Below are 19929 nucleotides of genomic sequence, written 5' to 3'. Positions count from 1 at the left end.
GCTCCGCCAATCGGAACGCTCCCTGCTTGTCCCGCCCTCCACGTTGCGTCCAAAGAGCGGCGGCGTTGTTTGAGTGGCGTCGCACCGGACCAATGGGAAGCCGGCGGAGCGGTGAGGCGGGCTGGGGCAGCTGCACGGGGCGGATGGCCGGGGCGGCGGGGCCGAGCACGGAGCCCGGGTGAGGGCCGGGAACGCGGGGCGGTGGCGGCCGGGCCTGCGGGGGGTGTGGGGCGGTCGGGGAGGGGAGAGGGGTGGGGCTTGACCTGAAGGCCTGGCAGTTGCGCGGCGCTGGGCCTGTGGTGTGCTAGGCCCGAGGTGTGAGGGGTATGGGGCGTGCGGCCTGGGACGTGAGGAACTGCGTGGTTATGGAGTGCCAAACCTGGAGCGATGGGGCGTGGGGTTATGGGGTGTCAGGGGTGTGGGGCTGCAGGGTATGGGGTGCTGAGCCTGAGCTGTGAGAGTCCGTGGGGTAATGGGGTGCTGGGCCTATGGGGAGAGGCGTTGTGGGGTTGTGGGGTACTTGAGCCTGCGGCTGAGGGGCTGTGCGGTTATGGGGTGCTAGGCCTGCGGGGTGAGGGGCTGCAGGGTGACGGGGACTAGGCCTAGGGGTTAGAGAGCGCCTGGTCTGTGGATGAGGGGCTGTAGGGTTATGGGATACTTGAGCCGAGGGGATGTGGGGTTATGGGGTGCCAGGTCTGGGGCTGTGGGATTGCCATGGCCTGGAGTCCGCGTGGAGAGGGCCTGAAAGGTTAATAGAGCTGTGTGGTGTGCAGCAATGGGGTGCTGGGGCTGTGGGACGTGCAGGACTGTGAGTGCACCTCAGGGCACGGACAGGCTCGAAGGGGCTGGCATCGAGGCCAGGACATCAGCGCCTGGCTCAGGCATGGCCTGTACCCCTTCCTACCCTACACCTCGTGCTGCTTTGACCCGCCCAGCGCCCCACGGAGCTGTGGGCACTGATGGTCCCAGGGCAGCAGAGGTGTTCCTGCCCAGAGCTGCAGGCCTTTGCATTCTGTCCTTATTAGCTGCTGATTGTTATCTCCGAGGGAGCCTGGAAATAATTACAACACAGAGTTATTTCTGTGTCAGTTTGTGATAGATGGCTGGAGGTCAGAATCACTGCTAGGTCACAGAAAGATTTTCAGGTGCACTTTGTTTCTAAATCTCAGCCTGTCCAAATATGTTCTTGCGTGGCCTTTTAGCTCTGAGATATGGACTGTGGCTTTATCAGCCTGTTCTGGGACTGACGCTGTAGGAGTTTTTTTCATTTTTCCAATTTGAGTTTGTAACAAAGCACTTCTAAAAAAATCAGGGTGTTTTTAGAGGATGAAGTTGTTCATCTCTGCCTGCAGTTTTACTTCCTTAGTGCCTAACATCAGATTTTCCCTGCTTTTTCCTCTGTCCAAGGAGGTCAGATTAAACAGCTGCATCATGCAGTGCCACAAGAGCTGTCTGTGCAGATCTGTGTTAGAAAACCTCTGTGATGTGTGCATTTCAGATCAGTAATTTAGAACCTCTGTGGGTTTGTTGTGCATCTTTTGTAGCTCAGCCAAGGAAATTCAGCCTTGGTTCTCTTGCTGCTAAAAGCTTAGGCTTAACTTGTTTTGCACGCAGAAAAACAGACACAGCTGCCCCAAAGAAGTTCTGCTCCCTGTGAAGGAAGTCGAAGCCTCAGCCAAGATTTGGGCCAGCTGATCAGGTGAGGCTCTGGGGAGCCAGGTTCAAGGGGAAGGGAGAGAGGGAGGAAGCAGATGCACAGCAGAGGCCCGGCCCCACTCTCTCTGATCATCTCCGTTTCTCATTTTTAGGTATTCAGGTGTCTGTTCCCGCCTTTCATGTGACAATGACCAAGCTGGGGTTCCTTCGGCTCTCCTATGAGAAGCAGGACACGCTGCTCAAGCTCCTCATCCTGTCCATGGCAGCTGTGCTGTGTAAGTCTGCGTGTGGCACCCCAGGAACTGCCTCTGCTTCTCCTTTCAGTTCTTCCTTAGATCGCTAAGCACTCGTCTGTCCTTGAAGTGTCACCCAAGTGAATGCTGTTATTGCTTCGGTACCAGCTCCTTTGAAAACTCATTCTTCTATTCTTTGTGTTTACAGCTTTCTCCACAAGACTCTTTTCTGTCTTAAGATTTGAAAGTGTCATCCATGAATTTGACCCGTAAGTGCCTTCCCCTCATTCTGTGGGTTTTTTTCTTCTGGATTGGTGGATGTCGAGTGCTCTTTGCTGGGCTCTGTTTATTCCCAGCTGTCTCTGAGTGGTCATTGTGCCTGCATCTGGACACAGAGGTGCTCGTGTTGTTGCAGGTACTTTAACTACCGCACAACCCGCTTCCTGGCAGAGGAAGGCTTCTATAAGTTCCACAACTGGTTTGATGACCGAGCGTGGTACCCCTTGGGCAGGATTATTGGCGGAACCATTTATCCAGGTAGGCCAGCAGGCTTTGGCTGCACTATAACCCAGCTTGTGCAATGCGGGGCTGCCAGGGCATGGATTTGGGAAGGCAGCAGCTCCCTTCTGTTCCATCCTTCCCACCCTTTTGGCTGCCCTGCACCAATTGCAACCTGCTGATGGTGCCACATCTGTCCCATAGGGCTGATGATCACCTCAGCAGCCATCTACCACGTGCTGCACTTCTTCCACATCACCATTGACATCCGGAACGTCTGTGTCTTCCTGGCACCCCTCTTCTCCTCCTTCACCACCATCGTGACTTACCACCTCACCAAAGAGCTCAAGGTATGGGGAGGACCATTTCTGCATTAGATTTTATTCCTTTGAGGCATATCTGTATGTGTAAAGCTGTGGTCTGATGGTTCTCCCACCCTCTGGCTGTGCTCCCCAGGACGCGGGCGCGGGGCTCCTTGCTGCTGCCATGATTGCAGTTGTGCCTGGGTACATCTCTCGCTCTGTTGCTGGATCCTACGATAACGAAGGTGAGTTCCTAGCACTCTGAGCAGGGAAACCTTCAAGAAGCCGGGTTCCTCTCCCCTGTATGGGCTGTGGGGGACCACATAAGAAATCAGTTTCCCGACAGGGTAGCTCGTGGAGCTAGAAGCCACGTGAGCTGTTGTCTACTAAACAGTATCATGTTTTAATCTAGCAATCAGATATGGAACTGTTTTCCCACTGTTTATACAAGGTGCTGTTCTTTCTGCTGGAGCAGCGATAGTATAGACAGATCTTTATATATCTGTTTTTTTAATGCAGTCAGACATTCTGGTGTACGTTGACATCGAGGTTACGCTGACATTCAGGGTGATGTGAGCTTGCTCTGACCTCGCTGTGTCTCTCCACCCAGGTATTGCCATTTTCTGCATGCTGCTAACTTACTACATGTGGATCAAGGCTGTGAAAACTGGCTCTATCTATTGGGCAGCGATGTGTGCTCTTGCCTATTTCTACATGGTGAGCATTTCTTGTCCTGGCACCCAGCTATCTGATAAATCTGAGCTTCTGGCAGCTGGGGCTGTTCAGGGTGCCCTCCCTGGGGAAAGCACATAATCCCAGGAAGACAGAACTCACTGTTGGACTCCGCCATGCAGCCTGTCCAGCCCTGGAATTTATATTTTTTCATTTTTCTCTTGCCAGGTCTCCTCGTGGGGTGGCTATGTCTTCCTGATTAACTTGATCCCACTGCACGTCCTTGTGCTCATGCTGACTGGCCGCTTCTCACACAGGATCTATGTTGCCTACTGCACTGTGTACTGCTTGGGGACGATCCTCTCAATGCAGATCTCCTTTGTTGGCTTTCAGGTGAGGCCTTCCAGCACTGCTTCTCTTTCAAGAAATTTTGGAAATTCTACTTTCCATGAAGGAAATGCTCGCACCAGCATGCATCTACATACAGCAGGAAACGTAGTTCACATTTTCAAGAGAAGCAGTTGCCTCTTGCTCACGTTTAGTGTCCTGGTTTGGGGAATACAGGTTTTGTGGGGTTGGAAACTTCAGCTGGAGGAAAGCTTACAGCAAGGAAGGCTCTCAGAGTTCATTTTTCATGTGCATTCCCATCAGAATTAAGGCTGATATGAAATTAGTCATGTCCACAGAGAAGGAATGGCTTCCTATGACTTCAGCAGTGATTTTGCTGAGGTCTGTTTTTGGGGTGACTCAGCTGCTGTTCCCTTGTGTCTGATTGCACTCTCTCCTGCTTGCAGCCCGTCCTCTCCTCAGAGCACATGGCTGCCCTGGGTGTCTTTGGCTTGTGCCAGATCCATGCCTTTGTGGACTACCTCCGCAGCAAGCTGAACCCACAGCAGTTCGAAGTCCTCTTCAGGAGCGTCATCTCCCTGGTTGGCTTTGTCCTCCTGACAATCGGGGCTGTGCTGATGCTCACAGGTAGTTCAATTAATGGTGTTGTTGCTGGGCACGTTTCGCCGCTGGTTTCACTTCCTTTCCATGCTTTGAATCCCAGACTCACAGAATCATTAAGGTTGGAAAAGACCGCTCAGACCACCAAGTCTGACCCCAGCCCACCCCCACTATTCCCACTAACCGTGTCCATCACTGAAGGGCACACTTCTTGTCAGTAATGATTTCTGCAATATTGCTTGCACCATGTGGATCGGGTGGGGGAGAAGTCTTCTTAGGGTGAAATCGCACTTTATTTCCTTTTTAAAATAAGGCTTTTGAGTAATGGAGATGCTAAATGAGGTGCAGGCTCGCTCATTCAGCTTTGCACGTTTCCCTTATGACAGAACCTGTTGGCATTGCTGGCTGTGCTAGGATTGATGCTGATTTTCTCCTCTCTGCTAGGGAAAATCTCCCCGTGGACGGGGCGTTTCTACTCCCTGCTGGATCCTTCCTATGCCAAGAATAACATTCCCATCATTGCCTCAGTCTCGGAGCACCAGCCCACCACCTGGTCCTCCTATTACTTTGACCTGCAGCTCCTGGTGTTCATGTTCCCAGGTGAGCTCAGCCTTGTTGCAGTCAGACCCTCAGGTGGTCTCTGGGTTTATTACATCCTTGCAGCGTGCTGCATGTCTCCACCAGCTGGATTTTCTTTCAAGCTAAGGTGAATCTCACCCACCTCTCTTTTCTCTTTGCAGTTGGTCTCTATTACTGCTTCAGCAATCTCTCAGATGCCCGCATTTTTATCATCATGTATGGTGTGACCTCCATGTACTTCTCTGCTGTAATGGTGAGGGCTGCTGGGGGTTGGTATCACCGTTGTGGGACTGAGCAGAACACGAGCAGGGTGATGAGATGGTCCTAACAAAGCTGACTTTTTTTTTTCTGAACTTGTTGGTAATGGCTTTTAAACTAAAAGAGGGCAGGTTTAGGGTAGATGTTAGGAAGTTCTTCACCCGGAGGGCAGCGGGACCCTGACACTGCTGCTCAGAGAAGTGGGTGCCCCATGCCTGGAGGCCAGGCTGTGTCGCTCTGCCCAGCTCCCTGCTCCGACAGGCTCTGATGGCCGTGCTGTTGCCTGCAGGTGCGGCTGATGCTGGTGCTGGCCCCGGTGATGTGCATCCTTTCCGGCATCGGCGTTTCTCAGGTGCTGTCCACCTATATGAAGAACCTGGACATCAGCCGGCCAGACAAGAAGAGCAAAAAGCAGCAAGACTCCACCTACCCCATCAAAAATGAAGTGAGTGCTGGGGCGGCTCGTAACGGTGGGGAAGAGGAGAGTTGTTGCTGTTCCTGATGGGGATGAGTGGTGGGAGGCGACCCTCTCCCCTCCCATGGTGACACCTGTTTGCATCCCCAGGTTGCGAGCGGCATGATCCTGGTGATGGCTTTCTTCCTCATCACTTACACCTTTCACTCGACCTGGGTGACCAGCGAGGCGTACTCGTCGCCCTCCATCGTGCTGTCAGCGCGCGGCGGGGACGGCAGCAGGATCATCTTTGATGACTTCAGGGAGGCCTACTACTGGCTGCGCCACAACACGCCAGAGGTAACCGCGCTCCGGCCCCGCCGGGCGCCAGAGCTCATCCGAGCGCTCACGGTGCGCGTGGTGTTTGGCTGCAGGACGCCAAGGTGATGTCCTGGTGGGACTACGGCTACCAGATCACCGCCATGGCCAACCGCACCATCCTGGTGGACAACAACACCTGGAACAACACGCACATCTCCCGCGTCGGGCAGGTAGGTGCTTCCACACCGTGCCCGCCGTTTCGGAGCGCTGTGTCGCGTGACGGCCATTGGGTCCCCTGCAGGCGATGGCGTCGACGGAGGAGAAAGCCTACGAGATCATGAGAGAGCTGGATGTCAGCTACGTGCTGGTGATATTCGGCGGCCTCACCGGCTATTCGTCCGACGGTAAGAGCCCGCAGCACCCCCCGTCCCCTCCGCGCGCCCGGCGCTCACCCTCCATCCCTTGCAGACATCAACAAGTTCCTGTGGATGGTGCGCATCGGGGGCAGCACGGACACGGGCCGCCACATCAAGGAGCACGACTACTACACGCCCACCGGCGAGTTCCGCGTCGACCGCGAGGGCTCCCCAGTGCTGCTCAACTGCCTGATGTACAAGATGTGCTACTACCGCTTCGGGCAGGTCTACACCGAGGCCAGTACGTGCCCTGCGCCGTGCCGCCGTGTCCCCAGCGGCGACGGGGACGTGCCGGCACAGCGCTGCCTCTCGTCCCGTAGAGCGGCCGCCGGGCTACGACCGCGTGCGCAACGCCGAGATCGGGAACAAGGACTTTGAGCTGGATGTGCTGGAGGAGGCGTACACCACAGAGCACTGGCTGGTCCGGATATACAAAGTACGAGGCCGGAACGAGCCCCCCCGCGCCAGGTCCAGCTCTGGGGACGCGCTGGGTGCCACGCAGTGCTGCCCTCGCCTTTCCTCTCTTGCAGGTGAAGGATCTGGACAACCGTGGCTTGTCGCGGACGTAGAGCCGTGCTGACCCAGCTTTGCCTGTGAAGCAGAAATCGTTTGGATTTTCTGTTTTTTTTTTTTTTTTTTTTTTTTTTTTGTTGTTGTTGTTTTGGTTTTTTGTGTTTTTTTTTTTTTATACCATTCGTAAGTGCAGGAGGAGATGGGATGCCCCCACCCCGGCGTCCCTGCTGCATGCCGGGGGGGTTTTATATCACACGCAGAGCAGTCACCAAATCAGAAATAACGGCTTTACCGGGCGTTGATTAAAGGGGAATTACCGACAACCTGCCTCGGTCGCCTTAGTTTTGCTGGGTTTGTTTTCAGCTCCGAGCTCGAGACCGGGGGGGGCGGAGTTGGGACGGAGCTCGGGGCGGTTCGCGCCCTCGGGCCGTTTCCGCGCGGTGGGGGCGGGGCCTGGGGCTGCGCGCGCAGGGCGGGGCGGGGCCGCGTGGCGCTGGCGGGAACGGGCGGCGCGCCGGGGCCGCGGGGCGGTGCGGGATGGCCGTGCCCTTCGTGGAGGACTGGGACCTGGTGCAGACGCTGGGAGAAGGCGCCTACGGGGAGTGAGTGCCGCGGGGCGGGGGGGAAGTCCCGGAGCAACGCGGCGAGGCCCTTCCGTGCTCCTTTGCTCGGTCCCTGCTGCCCGCGTGCACCCCGTGCCCCCCCGCCTGCACGGCGCGGCCACCGCGTGTGCGCAGCGCTTGGCCGTTCCAGGTCGTTGCGTGCCCGCTGTTTGCACGTTGCACGGTTGTTGTGTGTTCCTGGTGCATGGATCTTCTGCCCTGTGCGCGCCTGTTGCGTTCCCGTTGCACGCCCACTTTAGGGCCTTTGGTTGCTCGTTGCATGCCCGCTCTGCATACCTACTGCGTGACACTGTGTGCCTTTAGGTGCTCCCTGTTTGGACGCTGCGTGCTGCCTGTGCATGCGCTGCCTGCCTCTTACCTGCCTTCTGCACTGCACACCCACGGCATCACTACTGCTGGCCAATTGTGTGCCTGCTGTTTGCCCTTTGCACACCCACTGTGCACCCGTTATGGCTGCATTGTATACCTCTTGCATCCCTATTGCTCGTCCCTTGTATACCCCTTCTGTTCCTATTGTCCACCTATTGCATTCTCCTTGTATTCATATCGCATGCCTGTTGCATGTTCGTTTCATGCCTGTTGCGTTCTCATTGCACACCCGCTACATGCCCATCGTGGCTGCATTGTACACCTATTGCTCACATTGCACGCCCACTGCATACCCGTCGTGGCTGCATAAACCCATTGCATCCTCTCTACATTCTCGTTGCACACCTGTGGTGCACCTGGCCCTGCTCCCACGGCGGCCGTGCCCCTCAGGGTGCAGCTGGCCGTGAACCGCCGCACCGAGGAGGCCGTGGCCGTGAAGATCGTGGACATGAAGCGCGCGGCCGACTGCCCGGAGAACATCAAGAAGGAGATCTGCATCAACAAGATGCTGAGCCACGAGAACGTCGTCAAGTTCTACGGGCACCGGCGCGAGGGGGCCACGCAGTACCTCTTCCTGGAGTACTGCAGCGGCGGAGAGCTCTTCGACCGCATCGGTGCGTTGCGGAATGCAAGCACGCGGTTTGCAAACCGTGCATTGGAACGGTGCTCCGTGCGTGGCCGGGAGCTGCAGCTCCTGTCCTAACTCCTTGCTGGCGTTGCAGAGCCGGACATCGGGATGCCGGAGCCGGAGGCGCAGCGCTTCTTCCAGCAGCTGATTGCCGGCGTGGTGAGTGCCACGGACAGCGCCGTCCTGCGGTGCCCGCGGTGGCAGCAATGACCCCGTCCCACCCGTAGGTGTACCTGCACAACATGGGCATCACGCACCGCGACCTCAAGCCGGAGAACCTGCTGCTGGATGAGCGAGGTGTGCCCCCCGCTTTGATTTTCTGCTACATTCTATCACCTTTAACTTAACCATTTCCATTTCTTTTTCCACGCAGATAACCTGAAGATCTCCGATTTCGGCCTGGCCACCGTCTTCAGGCACAACGGGCGCGAGCGGCTGCTGAACAAGATGTGTGGGACGCTGCCTTACGTGGCCCCCGAGCTGCTGCGGTGCCCGGAGTTCCACGCGGAGCCCGTGGACGTGTGGGCCTGCGGCGTGGTGCTGACCGCCATGCTGGCCGGAGGTGGGAGCGGGGGGGGGATGGGGGGTGTAGGGGGCGTGGGGTATATGAGGTGCACGAGGGGTGCGTGTGGAACGCGTAAGGGGAGGTGTGATGTGCACGGGGGGGTGGCATTTGTGAGGATGAAAAGCCCCGCGTGGAGCAGAGCAGCGATGCCTTGTGTGGCAGGTTACGGTGGCGTTGCAGTGGATGTTTTGCACAGCAGTACTGCACACTGCGTACTTTAGTGCATCGCATCCTTTTGAAAGCAAATGGGAAAGGCAGCGTTCCTGTTCCCCCTTTGCCCATCTCTTGCGCCACCTCCGCCGTCCCCTCTCCCGCAGAGCTGCCCTGGGACCAGCCCAGCGACAGCTGCCAGGAGTACAGCGACTGGAAGGAGAGGAAGACCTACCTGGCGCCCTGGAGGAAGATCGACTCTGCTCCACTAGGTACGCAGCCGGAGGCAGCGATGCCCCCCCGCCGCCCCACACCTCCTACGTGCGCCCCATTCCCCACAGCGCTGCTGCACAAGATCCTGACCGAGAACCCCACGGCGCGCATCACCATCCCCGACATCAAGAAGGACCGCTGGTACTGCCGGCCGCTGAAGAAGGGTAAGGGCCGTGGGGCAGAGCGCGGTTCCTGCCCGAGCTGTGCTCGCAGCGTTGGGTTTTTGCTTGTTTTGCAGGCACCAAGCGCAGCCGCGTGTCCTCGGGCGGTGTCACCGAGTCCCCCGGAGCCCTCCCCAAGCACATCCGTTCCGACACGGACTTCTCGCCTGTGAAGAGTGCCCTGGGGTGAGCGGGCTGCAATGCACATCCCGGCTGCGTGCTGCCTCTCTGCAATGCAGGAGTGTTCTTCCTGCACTGCAGCAGCTGGTGCAAACCAGCTCGATGCACGCATGACCCCACGCTCATCGTTACCCTGCTTGTGCAAGCAGAACCCTGAAGAGGCTCTCAGCCATCCCCTTTGTAATCTCATTTTCTTGCCTTGCAGCGAGGACAAGGAGAGCTACTCCACGTCACAGCCCGAGCCCGGCACTGGCAGCGCGCTGTGGGACAGCGGCACAGGCAGCATCGACCGCCTGGTGCAGGGCATCAGCTTCTCGCAGCCTGCCTGCCCTGAGCACATGCTGCTCAACAGCCAGCTGCTCGGCACGCCAGGCTCCTCCCAGGTGTGCCCTCTTAGGATTTGGCATGCAACGTTGCAGCTTCTTGGATGTGCATCTCTGCAGTGCTTATAGTGCTAAGATGCAGCCTTGCAATTTGGGGCACAGCTTTGTAGTATTTCTAATTCTAATTGCTGCTTTGCAATACGGGGGACGCTGCTTTGCAGCATTTATAGCATCAGATTTGCCACATTTATAACACTTGGGATGCAGCCTTGCAGTATTTATAATACTGAGTGTGCAGGTTTGCAATATTTAAGATATTTCAAGTGCAACTTTGCAGTACAGGGGATGCTGCTTCCTACTCTCCTGTAGCACCAGGATGCAGCTTGCAATGTTTACCATAAGGGGGTGCAGCTGGCTAGTACTTGTTGCACAAGGATGTGCAGTACTGGCGGTACAACTTGATGCACCTTTGCACTTTGGGGCCGCATGCACCAGTTTGCATCCACGCAGTGGGGCTGAGGCGTGGGGTGCAGGCACAGCGCTGCAGCTTTGCAGCGTTCCCGATGCGCTCTGTGCAGAGCCCGTGGCAGCGCCTGGTGAAGCGGATGACACGGTTCTTCACCAAGCTGGACGCCGACGGCTCCTACCGCAGCCTGAGGGACGTGTGCGAGAAGATGGGCTACGGCTGGAAGCAGAGCTGCACCAACCAGGTGGGGCCGGGCCGGGGGGTGTGGGGATGGGGCTGGGCCCCCCTGACGCCGCGCCGTGCCCCCGCAGGTCACCATCTCCACCACGGACCGGAGGAACAACAAGCTGATCTTCAAGGTGAACCTGCTGGAGATGGAGAGCAGGATCCTGGTGGACTTCCGCCTCTCCAAGGTGGGCACTGGGGGTGGGGGGGCACAGTGGGGTGCAGAGCAATGCGTGGGGGGTGAGGGCTGGGTGCACGGTGGGCGCAAGCGATGCGCATTGGTGCCGGCAGCGCAGCGCTCGTTGTTGGGACGTGGCAGCGGGCGCTGTTGGTGCCAGGTGCTGCACAGGGGGTGTGGGGGGGGGGGGGCTGCTCTGGGGCGCGCTGACCCCTCTCCCCCTGCAGGGCGACGGGCTGGAGTTCAAGCGGCATTTCCTGAAAATCAAGGGCAAACTGAGCGACGTGGTCAGCAGCCAGAAGGTGTGGCTGCCCCCACCCTGAGCCCCTTCTCCTCCTCCTCCTCCTCCTCCTCCTCACCCCGTGGGGTGCCCATAGCCCCCAGCAGAGCTGCGTGCCCCAGGACGGTGCCGCGGGGACGGCCCAGCTCTGCGCCCGCTGCAGCTTTTTATGGTTTCAATAAAGCGTGGGATCACACAGCACCGCGCTGAGGTTTGTGCCGTCCGAGGGGCGTCCTGGCTGCAGCGCTGCGCCGCTTGGGAGCGGTCTCAGCCCCGTGCCGCTCTGCAGCTCCGTCCACTCTGGCACCGACTGATGCTGCAGAGGGCTCTCCCTCGAGCTCTGTGGCCTCACGCAGCCCCGTCCACGCCCCGTAGCTGTGGGGGCAGCTCGGGGTCCCCCCGCTCCCTGCCCTCTCTCAGGGCGGCAGCTGCCCTGCTCCCAGCCTCTCTAATTGCTTTTTGCAGAGCTAACGAGCCCGAAGCTGCCAGGGGTCGTTAGCGCTGGAGCGAGAGGAGCGCAGGGATTAACCCAGGGCAGCACCCACCCCTTCCCCCCCCACAAAAAGAGCATCCCCCAAACCCCACCCCGAGGTGCACGTCCCCACCGCTCAGCCCCAAGCCCCCCGATCCCACTGGTGGCTCCAGTTATTGACTTAGAAAAAGCCTTTTCCTGTTGTTTTCCCTTTTTTTTCCAGTGGGAACCCCCCTTTGGCTGAGCAATTAACGGGGCCTTTTGGGGTTTTTTAATTGCATATTTATATTGCAGCCGGGAGCGAGACCCCGGCAGCGGGCGAGGGGCAGCAGGAAGACGCCGCCCCGACCCCGTGTGCTTTTCAGCCGGGATTAAGCACCGTTAATTGTCCCAGAGATCACAGATTGCAGCCAGGGGATAATTAGGCTGAATGTGGGGTTTTCTGGTTCACTCCCCCGGGGGCTCCTGGTGGGCACGGATTTGGGTTTCCAGGCAAAAAGGAGCTGGGGAGCACCCTGGGAATGAGGGCGGTGGGGTTGGGAGTGAGGATTTTGAGGTTGAGAATAAGTTTTTTTTCTTGGGTTGGAGATAAGGTTTTTTGGGTTGGAGTGGAGAACTGGGGGTTGTATTGTGCAGAACTCATTGCACCAGTGCAAAATCGGTCCCATCTGCAGAAAAAGTTTCGCTTCAAGGGGAAAACCTGTCCCTTGGTTCTTCCCCACTGCATTTTGCTTTGCCCATTGCCTACCCCATTTGGGCCAGAAGCAGCTCAGTCTGGGGGTCACAGGGTTTGAGCACCGAGCATCACTGTGGGCAATTATGATAAGCCTTTAGTAACCATGTAGTAATCCTTCAGTAAACTTATAGTAAACTTTTCATGCTCTATAGAGAGTTCTTAGAGCAGATGCAGACAGAGGATGCAGGATTTAGGATGCAGGTGCAGGACACAGGACCTGGCAGATTCAGGATTTGGGTTGCAGTGGAGGGAAGTGGAATTTTGGTACAGACACAGGACAGGTGACGTGGGAAATGGGATGCAGGTGATGGACGCCAGGTTCAGGGTGCAGGATGTGGGGTGCAGCAGCAGAAGCCGCATGTAGGATGTAGGGGCAGGACAGCAGGTGCAGGGCAGAGGACAGCGGCTGCAGAAGCAGGATTTGGGACACAGATGTGGGACGGAGGCACGGGACAGGGATGCTCTGTCCCCAGAGAACCCCAGACCGTGCAGGGCAAGGAGATGGAAATGCCCATTCCCAAGAACAGGGATTGCTTCGTGCCATGCGCCCGGCCTGGCCTGTACTGGGGTTTCCCTGCTTGTCCCCATCTGGGCAGCAGAACCCAAATGCAGCCACATCTGCCCACCAAATGCGATGGGGCTGTGCCTCGGGGGGCGGCTGGGATCCTCCCCGCTCCCCCCGCCCGCTGGGACCAGCACTGCCACTGCAGGATGGGCTCCGTGCAGCGCGAGGCTGGGGGTGCAGGAGCTGGGGTGGGGGATGTGGGGCACAGCTGTGGGGTGCAGCTCCGGGATGCGGATGCGGATCCAGAATGGGGTGCACAGGTTTGGGCGTCCTGCGGGCGGCACAGAGGGTTTTGCATGGATAAAAGCTGCAAATCTCCCCCAAAACGTGGGGTCGGCCCCGCAGCCGTGGGTGGGAGAGGGAGGAAAAAGCAAAATGCTCAAAAAAGGTGAAAGCCTCCCAAACGCTGAGGTCATTTCTTGGCGAGGAAGTGGGCTCGGCTCGAAGTGCCTCCAGGTCTATTTAATATCAGCAGACACATTCCTGGGCAGGGCGGGGAGAGCGCTTGCACCCCACGGTGGCCCCGAGCGCCCCAAAACCCCCACGTGGTGCTCACGGCCCCGGGACAGCACTGAGCGACATGGGACAGATGGCCCCGGGGGGTGGGAACTGAAGCTCTGAGTGGGATTTTTGGGGATGGGGAGGGAAGGTGCCCACGGAAACCCCCCTGTGAGGGACCTGCAGTGGAGCAAAACGGGGAAAACCCCATTAAAATAACGCGTCCCCCACGATCCCTCTGCAGAGCTGCCATGGTCCCGCGCGTTCAGAGGGTTATGGCGATGGCTGTGTTTATTTTTGTTAAACCTCACAAACCCGTAATGGGGGGGGGAATGCTAAAAGGCTGAAACAGAAAAAGGGAAAAGAAATGGGAGTGCAGCTGGAAAATGAGGTTGGGGCTGTGTGTGCAGAGCAGCTGCGGGCGGGGATGCCCTGAAATCAAGGTGCAAACAGTGGCAGAGGTGTCCTGCAGGGATAAGGGGCGTTTCTGCAGTGGAGGAGGCAGTGGGGTGATGCGCCAGCTGGGGGGGTTTCATGGTGCTCGCACATTCCTCCCGTCAGCACTATTTACACGACAGCACCAGGAGAAATCCCAGGTCAGCGGGCTGCAGCGCGGCATCGCTCCCTGCGTCTGGTGCCTGCACTGCGCGGGGCTGCAGCCTGCAGGGATCTTTGTGGCAGGGAGGGCTCCTTGCAGCGCATGGGGATGTTTGCAGCCTGCGGGGATGTTTGCAGTGTGCCGGGGTATCCCCAGTGCCTGGGGATATTTGCAGCTTGCGGTGCCATTCTCAGCTTGCAGGGATGCTCGCAACGTGCAGGAACGCTTGCAGTGCATGGGGATGCTTGTAGTGCGCAGGAATGTTTGCATCGTGCAGGGATGCCTGTGGCATGCAGAGATGTTTGCAGAGCCCTGCAGGACACACAGGCGCTAGCAGCAGTTTTTCAGCCTTGCCCCTTCCCCCTGCCTCAGTTTCCCCTCCCTGAGAGCAAGCGCAGCACTGGGGCTGTGGGAATCGGCCCTGGGCTCACTGCTGTATGCACCCAAACAGTGTCTGTGCAATGCAGGTGAGGGCTGCAAGCAGCAGGGATGTGTGCTGGGGAATTTCTTTTCCGAAGTGCTAACATGGGCCCTGCGGAGCCTTTTCTCCCCGACCACGTCCCCGGGCTGCGATGGGGCTCGCTCTGCCTTTCTCACCATCACAGCGCTCGGAGGGGCTGCTGCTCGCCAGATGTGATAAGGAAAGGTTTGGCTGAGGCTTGAAAAGTGAAAAAATAAAAAAGAAAAGCAAAGCAAATTCCTTGGCAAATCGAAGCGCGGTGCGTGCGGAGCGAGCACGGAGCGTCCGTCCTGATAAGGGGCGAGGCGGCTGCGGGAGGGGGGGGATGCAGCCCTGGGAGCCGGCCATGGCAGCTGGCTCAGCCAGCAAAGAGCCCGCCCTGCTGCATGGGGCGTGCCTCAGTTTCCCCACCCCGTGAACGCTGCAAAGGGTTAAAGCTCAGCGGGTAAAATACCTTGGAGGGGTTAAACAGGGCGATTTCTCTGCTGGGTTTTATCCAAAACATATGTTTTTGCCACTATTCGAGTTATCTGGGATATTTCCTGCGTGTTTGCTCCTATGGCAACCAGCCCAGCATGAAAGACCTATTTACTGGGCCCTGGGATAAGGCAGGGCCATATGTTGTCAATTTGGAAGGCTCCTTCCCCTCCGCCCGTCTCCAGCCCCCGGCACGGCTCGGGGTGTGGGGAGCGTCCAGGGAGATGCAGCGGGGGGGGGGGGGGATGGGGGTGACGCCTGCAGCATGGGTTGGAGCCCATCAGGGAGAGCAGGATGGAGATGAGGTTCCTTCAGCATCGCTTTGAGGTTCTTCAGGAGCTAGAGAAGGGCACAAGCAACCTGTAACATTGGGGTGAGGTCCTTCGGGGAGGTAGAGATGGACACATGTAACGCGTGACATCGCTTTGGTGTTCATCAAGGGACATAAGGATCAGTGCAAGCAACCTACAAATTGGCTGAGGTCCTTCAGGAAGACGGAGACAAGTGACCTAGCGCATAGGTCCTTCAGGGATGGACACCAGTAACCTAAGATGTTGGTTCGACATCCATCAGAGAGCTGAGGCTTGACATAAGCAACCTCCATCACTGCTCTGAGGTCCTGCAGGAGCAAAAGATGGAGCCAAGGTGCCTTCAGCCTCAGTCTGAGGTCCACTGGGGATATTGGGATGGAGAGAAGCAGCCTCCATCGCTGCTCTGAGGGCTACCCAAGAGACAGGGCCGCAGACGGGGCTCAGGACAAGGTGCCTCCAGCGCAGGTTTGAGACGTCACCAGGAGACACAGCTGGAAGCAGGGCTGGTGGCCGGCAACCTGGTGTCCATCTCAGAGACCTACACCAAGGCTGACCCCAGGGCGTGGGGCAGGAGGGTCCTGGGGGCCGCGAAGACTCCTCAGAACCCTCCACGCCATCACAAGAGTGCAGGGAGCTCTGTTCCCCCTCCAGCAGATCCGGACTTCTCCTGGGGTCACCTCAGTGCCCCAAGAGCCCCAACACCACCTGGGACCGCTCTGCTCCCTCCCGGGCGGCTGCAGCCAGGCAGGACCAGCCACGGCGCAGGACAGGGGCTGTGCGGAATGATTCACTCCGCAGGACTCCCACAATGGTATTGCTGATGAAAAAGCCTAAATAGATGATAAATTTTTCTCCTCCCCCACGTTCTGCAGGGGTGACCCTCCCTCCCTCCCTCCCACCGGCCGCTCGGCGCTGCCTTACCGTATTTCTTTTTAACACACACACACAAATAAAGGCTTTCGGCCAAAATAAACCTTCTCTATGAAAACGTGCGTTTGGGTCAAAAAGCCACTTTTCACTGGGAAAAAAAAGAAATAGAAAAGAAAACCCCTTAAGTGAATGGTTGGCAAAGCTCCGAGGGAGATATAATCTTATCTGCAGAGAGATGCAGCGGGGGGAAGGATGGAGGAACAGGAGCGAGCCCCCAGAAGCTGGGGGGCTGGGACAGGAGCTGGGGTGCTGCTCCCCGTGCAGCCAGCCCCGTGCACGCAGCGTGTTTGTGTTTCTGCACGCATCAAGGAGAAACCGGCACGGAGCTTGGCCAGGGATGGGAGATGCCCTCAGGGATGGTGGCACTCCCTTGCGATGCTCAGAGCTGCGCATCCCCTTCCAACAAGCTGCCTTATCCCCCACCATGCTGGCTGGGGAGATGAGGAAATTGCCTCCTTTCCCATTTCCCCAGCCCCGGAGGAGACAAGCGTTCGTTTGAAGGCGGCTCTTCATTTCCTGCCCTGCGCTTCAAAGCGCTGATGGCCAACGGGGGGGGACCGGTCCCCCCCAGCATCGCACGTGGCCGCGGGTCCAGCGGAGCGGGACACCCTGCCAAGACAAACATTGGCTTCAGAAGGAGTTTTGTCTCTTTCTTTTTTCCTAAAAATGCAAAGTTTTTGCTCGCTTGAGGAGGAAAGAGGGTTTTGCTTTGTTTCCATCCCGGCTCTGTTTTTGCAGCAGGACCCTGGGGCAGGTGCAAAGGGGCTTTCAGATGCTTGGCTTTCACCCCCATCCCTGATGGGCTGTAGGAGGGCCCCCTGTGCCCCCCCGTGTCCCTCATATCCCATCATTCACCCTTGGAGATGGTGGAGCTCAGGGTGCTGGGAGGGGGCTGTGCTCAGCAGGGGCTGCAGCGGAGCAGGGAGCTCCCTGTGCCGGGTGGGGGCTGGGGGCCAGCAGGAGAGCCTGGGGCATGGCGAGGTGTCAGAGCTCTTCCCTGCCCCTCCTCCTCTTTCTCCTCTTCCTGCTTCTCCTCCTCCATCTCCCCTTCCTTCTCCACCTCTATCTCCATTTCCATCATCCCCTCTCACCACCTCCTTCTTATCTCTCTGTCTCTTCTCCCTTCATCTCTCTCCTCTTCTCTTTACCTTGTCTCTTCTCATCTTCTCACCTCCCCTTCCCACGTTGCTCCCACCTCACCTCCCTGCACCTCCCACCCGCTCTGCTCGTGCCTCACTTTCCCCACTTGTGCAGCTCCATCAGCTGATGCCTCCTGATGCCACCTCCAAGAACGAAGAGCCCAGGGACAACCCCAGGCAGGAGGAGACCCCCGCACAGATCCCATTGCAAATCTGGGGCTGCCTGCAATGCGCTGGGCAGCGAAGCCCCGATAAATCTTGTGGCAGCAGTACTCTGAGAGCAGCTGTGTTTTTCTAGGCACCAGCGATGTGACTGATAGGGTTTTACTGCTACCACAGAAGCTGTTCACACGTAAATGTTACATGAGGGTTTTACAGACCTTTCTGTCTCTGATATTAACCTTAATGCGGCTAAAGAGGACTTGAAAAGGTGACGTGTTTCGGACCGAAAACTCTCACCGGCAGGAAAATGCTCCGGGTGTCAAGTGCTTAAAAAGCAGAGGAAGATGGAAGCTATAAATCTCATGACCCTGCAGTCTTCACCTGTTCTCAGAACAGCCTGCCCCCCCCACAAGGCCAGGAGCGGGCTGTCCCCTCCCCAGCAGTGTCCCTTAACCCTCCCTGCTGGAGCCCCTTGGGAGGTGACCAGGAATTTGGGGACGAGTGGAGTGGGATGGGGAGCTGGGGACAAGGACAAGGCGATGGGGACCAGGATGAAGTGCCTGATGGGGACTGGGAAGGGAACTGGGATGGGGACCGGGAGGAAATGCCCATTAGGGACTGGGCTGAGTTGATGTGGACTGGGATACAGGGATGGGGACCAGGATACTGGTATGGCAACCAGGATGAGATACTAAGGGGAACCAAGGCAAGATACCTGCTGGTGACGGGGTGATGGGGACCAGGACAAAATACTGACTGAGGTTGGAGCGAAGGGGTGATGGGACACCGGGACAAGGTACCTGCCGGGGACAGAGTGAGAAGGACCAGGATCCACCATAGGGCGCTGGGGACCAGGCCAGGGAAACACGGAGCACCTCTCACCCTCAGCCCCCCATGCTGACCCCACACCTACCGCCCCCTCCTCCCCATGCCCCCCCAGTCCCCCAGTCCCCGGCCCGCGGTGCCCCGAGGACGCCGCTGCGGGGCCGTGCAGCTCCCGCGGAGTGGGAGCGAGGAGGGCTGGAGCGCGGGCGCTGCCGGCTCAATGGCGGGGCCTCGCTCCCACGAGTGCATGAAAGGCCTCCTGTCCAAACGGCATTAGACGCGCTGCGAAGGCTCATTCCCGATCGGTCACGCTCCGAGGCGCAGCTGCAGCCCCCGGCCGCGGGAGCCGAGGATGCTCCGGGGCTTTGTTCGGGCAGCCCCGCTCCCGGGAACCGTGACAAGACGATCGGATTACGGAGCAGCCGGAGAAAAGTCGCCCTCGCTGTGAGCAGAGGGGGGCACGCAGCCCCCGGCCCCGCTGAACGCCGAGCTACCTGCCTGGTGCCATCGGGATCGGTCGCGGTGTGGGGAACAAAGCCGACCCCACAATGCCGAGTTGGGTTGGGAGGGGCTGGGTAACAGCCCCCTTAATTACAGGCTTGCTCGCTGCCCTTCTGCTGGATGGGGGTGTAGTACGGCCCGTGGGGAAGGGTGGGAAGGGGTCAGCGTGTAACACAGACCCCCAGGAGGACGACGGCTGTCGGGGTCCCAGCTGCAGCGTGGGGGCAGAGCAGGTGCCCGCGTTGCCCATTTTTGGGATGCCAGCACAGGGCGTTGCAAGATGCAAGAGCTGAATCCCAGAAGGGTGCACGGAGGGCAACGCTCGGCCAGGAGGAAAGCCCGCCCTGAGGAAGCTGAGCAACAGGAAAAGGTGACAGGAGCACAGCCCAGCAGCTGAGTCAGCAGCGAGAAGGACAGCGCCGAGACTGGGCCGCCCAAAGCCACCCCAAACCCGGCGAGAACCCGCAGAGCTTGGTGGGTCACGGCCTTTCTGTCCCCACGGGGCTGGCTACGAACCCGCCGCCAGACAAAGCCACCGGCCCGCAGCGGAGCCCAATTTACCCATTTGCATCTTTGCAGAAGGGATTAGCGGCAGCCCCGTTGTCCGGGTGTCACTCGGCGCCTTTGAAAGCAGATGACTTCATCCGCTTTCATGGCCCTGCCGCCTTCCAGTAATTAGATTTGCTCCTGACGACAGCAGCAGGGGTGAGGACGCCGGCCAGATTTTGCCCCCCTTCTGCAAGCGGCTCGGTTACGGGCCCGGATGGAACCGCTGCAGGAAACCCCGAGCCGCGGCAGGTGCCGCGCCGGGCGCAGTGCACGCGTGCCGAGCCGCATCGGGTCCCTGCGCGGTGCCGGTGCCGCAGCCGGGCTTGCCGAGCAGCGGTGTCACCCCCGGAGCGGACGGGACGGGTCACTGTGCGGCCCCGGGGTGGCTGCAGCTCTCCATGCTCCTGCACGGTGCTGCGAGCGCCCCGGGCCCCGGCGGGGTTAATTCGCTTCGCGCTCCGCTAACGGGCGTAGCTTGTCCTAGCGCCAGTCCCT

At 58.6% G+C, this 19929-nt stretch overlaps 2 protein-coding genes across 4 annotated transcripts; both read left to right on the top strand.

The window, feature by feature from the left end:
• On the top strand, nt 32–7113 carry STT3A (STT3A, catalytic subunit of the oligosaccharyltransferase complex). Of its 3 annotated transcripts, none has more exons than XM_021376090.1 (19): nt 32–178; nt 1615–1699; nt 1809–1931; nt 2098–2158; nt 2305–2426; nt 2592–2737; nt 2844–2934; nt 3300–3406; nt 3590–3754; nt 4156–4336; nt 4754–4909; nt 5050–5141; nt 5436–5591; nt 5712–5900; nt 5975–6091; nt 6163–6265; nt 6330–6518; nt 6598–6713; nt 6808–7113. In XM_021376090.1, exons 3-19 carry the CDS (start codon nt 1844–1846, stop codon nt 6844–6846), a joined length of 2118 nt encoding a protein of 705 aa, XP_021231765.1. In that variant the 5' UTR covers nt 32–178; nt 1615–1699; nt 1809–1843; the 3' UTR covers nt 6847–7113. The 3 variants fall into 3 exon arrangements, with proteins under 3 accessions (XP_021231765.1, XP_021231767.1, XP_021231766.1); XM_021376092.1 differs by lacking the exon at nt 32–178 and adding an exon at nt 256–315; XM_021376091.1 differs by lacking the exon at nt 32–178 and adding an exon at nt 268–324.
• CHEK1 (checkpoint kinase 1) lies at nt 7267–11412 on the top strand. The gene is made up of 12 exons (XM_021376121.1): nt 7267–7392; nt 8173–8396; nt 8505–8569; nt 8638–8707; nt 8784–8972; nt 9293–9397; nt 9467–9562; nt 9637–9745; nt 9945–10122; nt 10641–10772; nt 10840–10941; nt 11159–11412. Exons 1-12 carry the CDS (start codon nt 7328–7330, stop codon nt 11252–11254), a joined length of 1431 nt encoding a protein of 476 aa, XP_021231796.1. The 5' UTR covers nt 7267–7327; the 3' UTR covers nt 11255–11412.

This window comes from Numida meleagris, chromosome 23, assembly GCF_002078875.1.
Source record: "Numida meleagris isolate 19003 breed g44 Domestic line chromosome 23, NumMel1.0, whole genome shotgun sequence".
Taxonomy (NCBI): Eukaryota; Metazoa; Chordata; class Aves; order Galliformes; family Numididae; genus Numida; species Numida meleagris.
The sequence above is the reverse complement of the archived record's forward strand: the minus strand, read 5'-3'. Positions and strand labels throughout refer to the sequence as shown.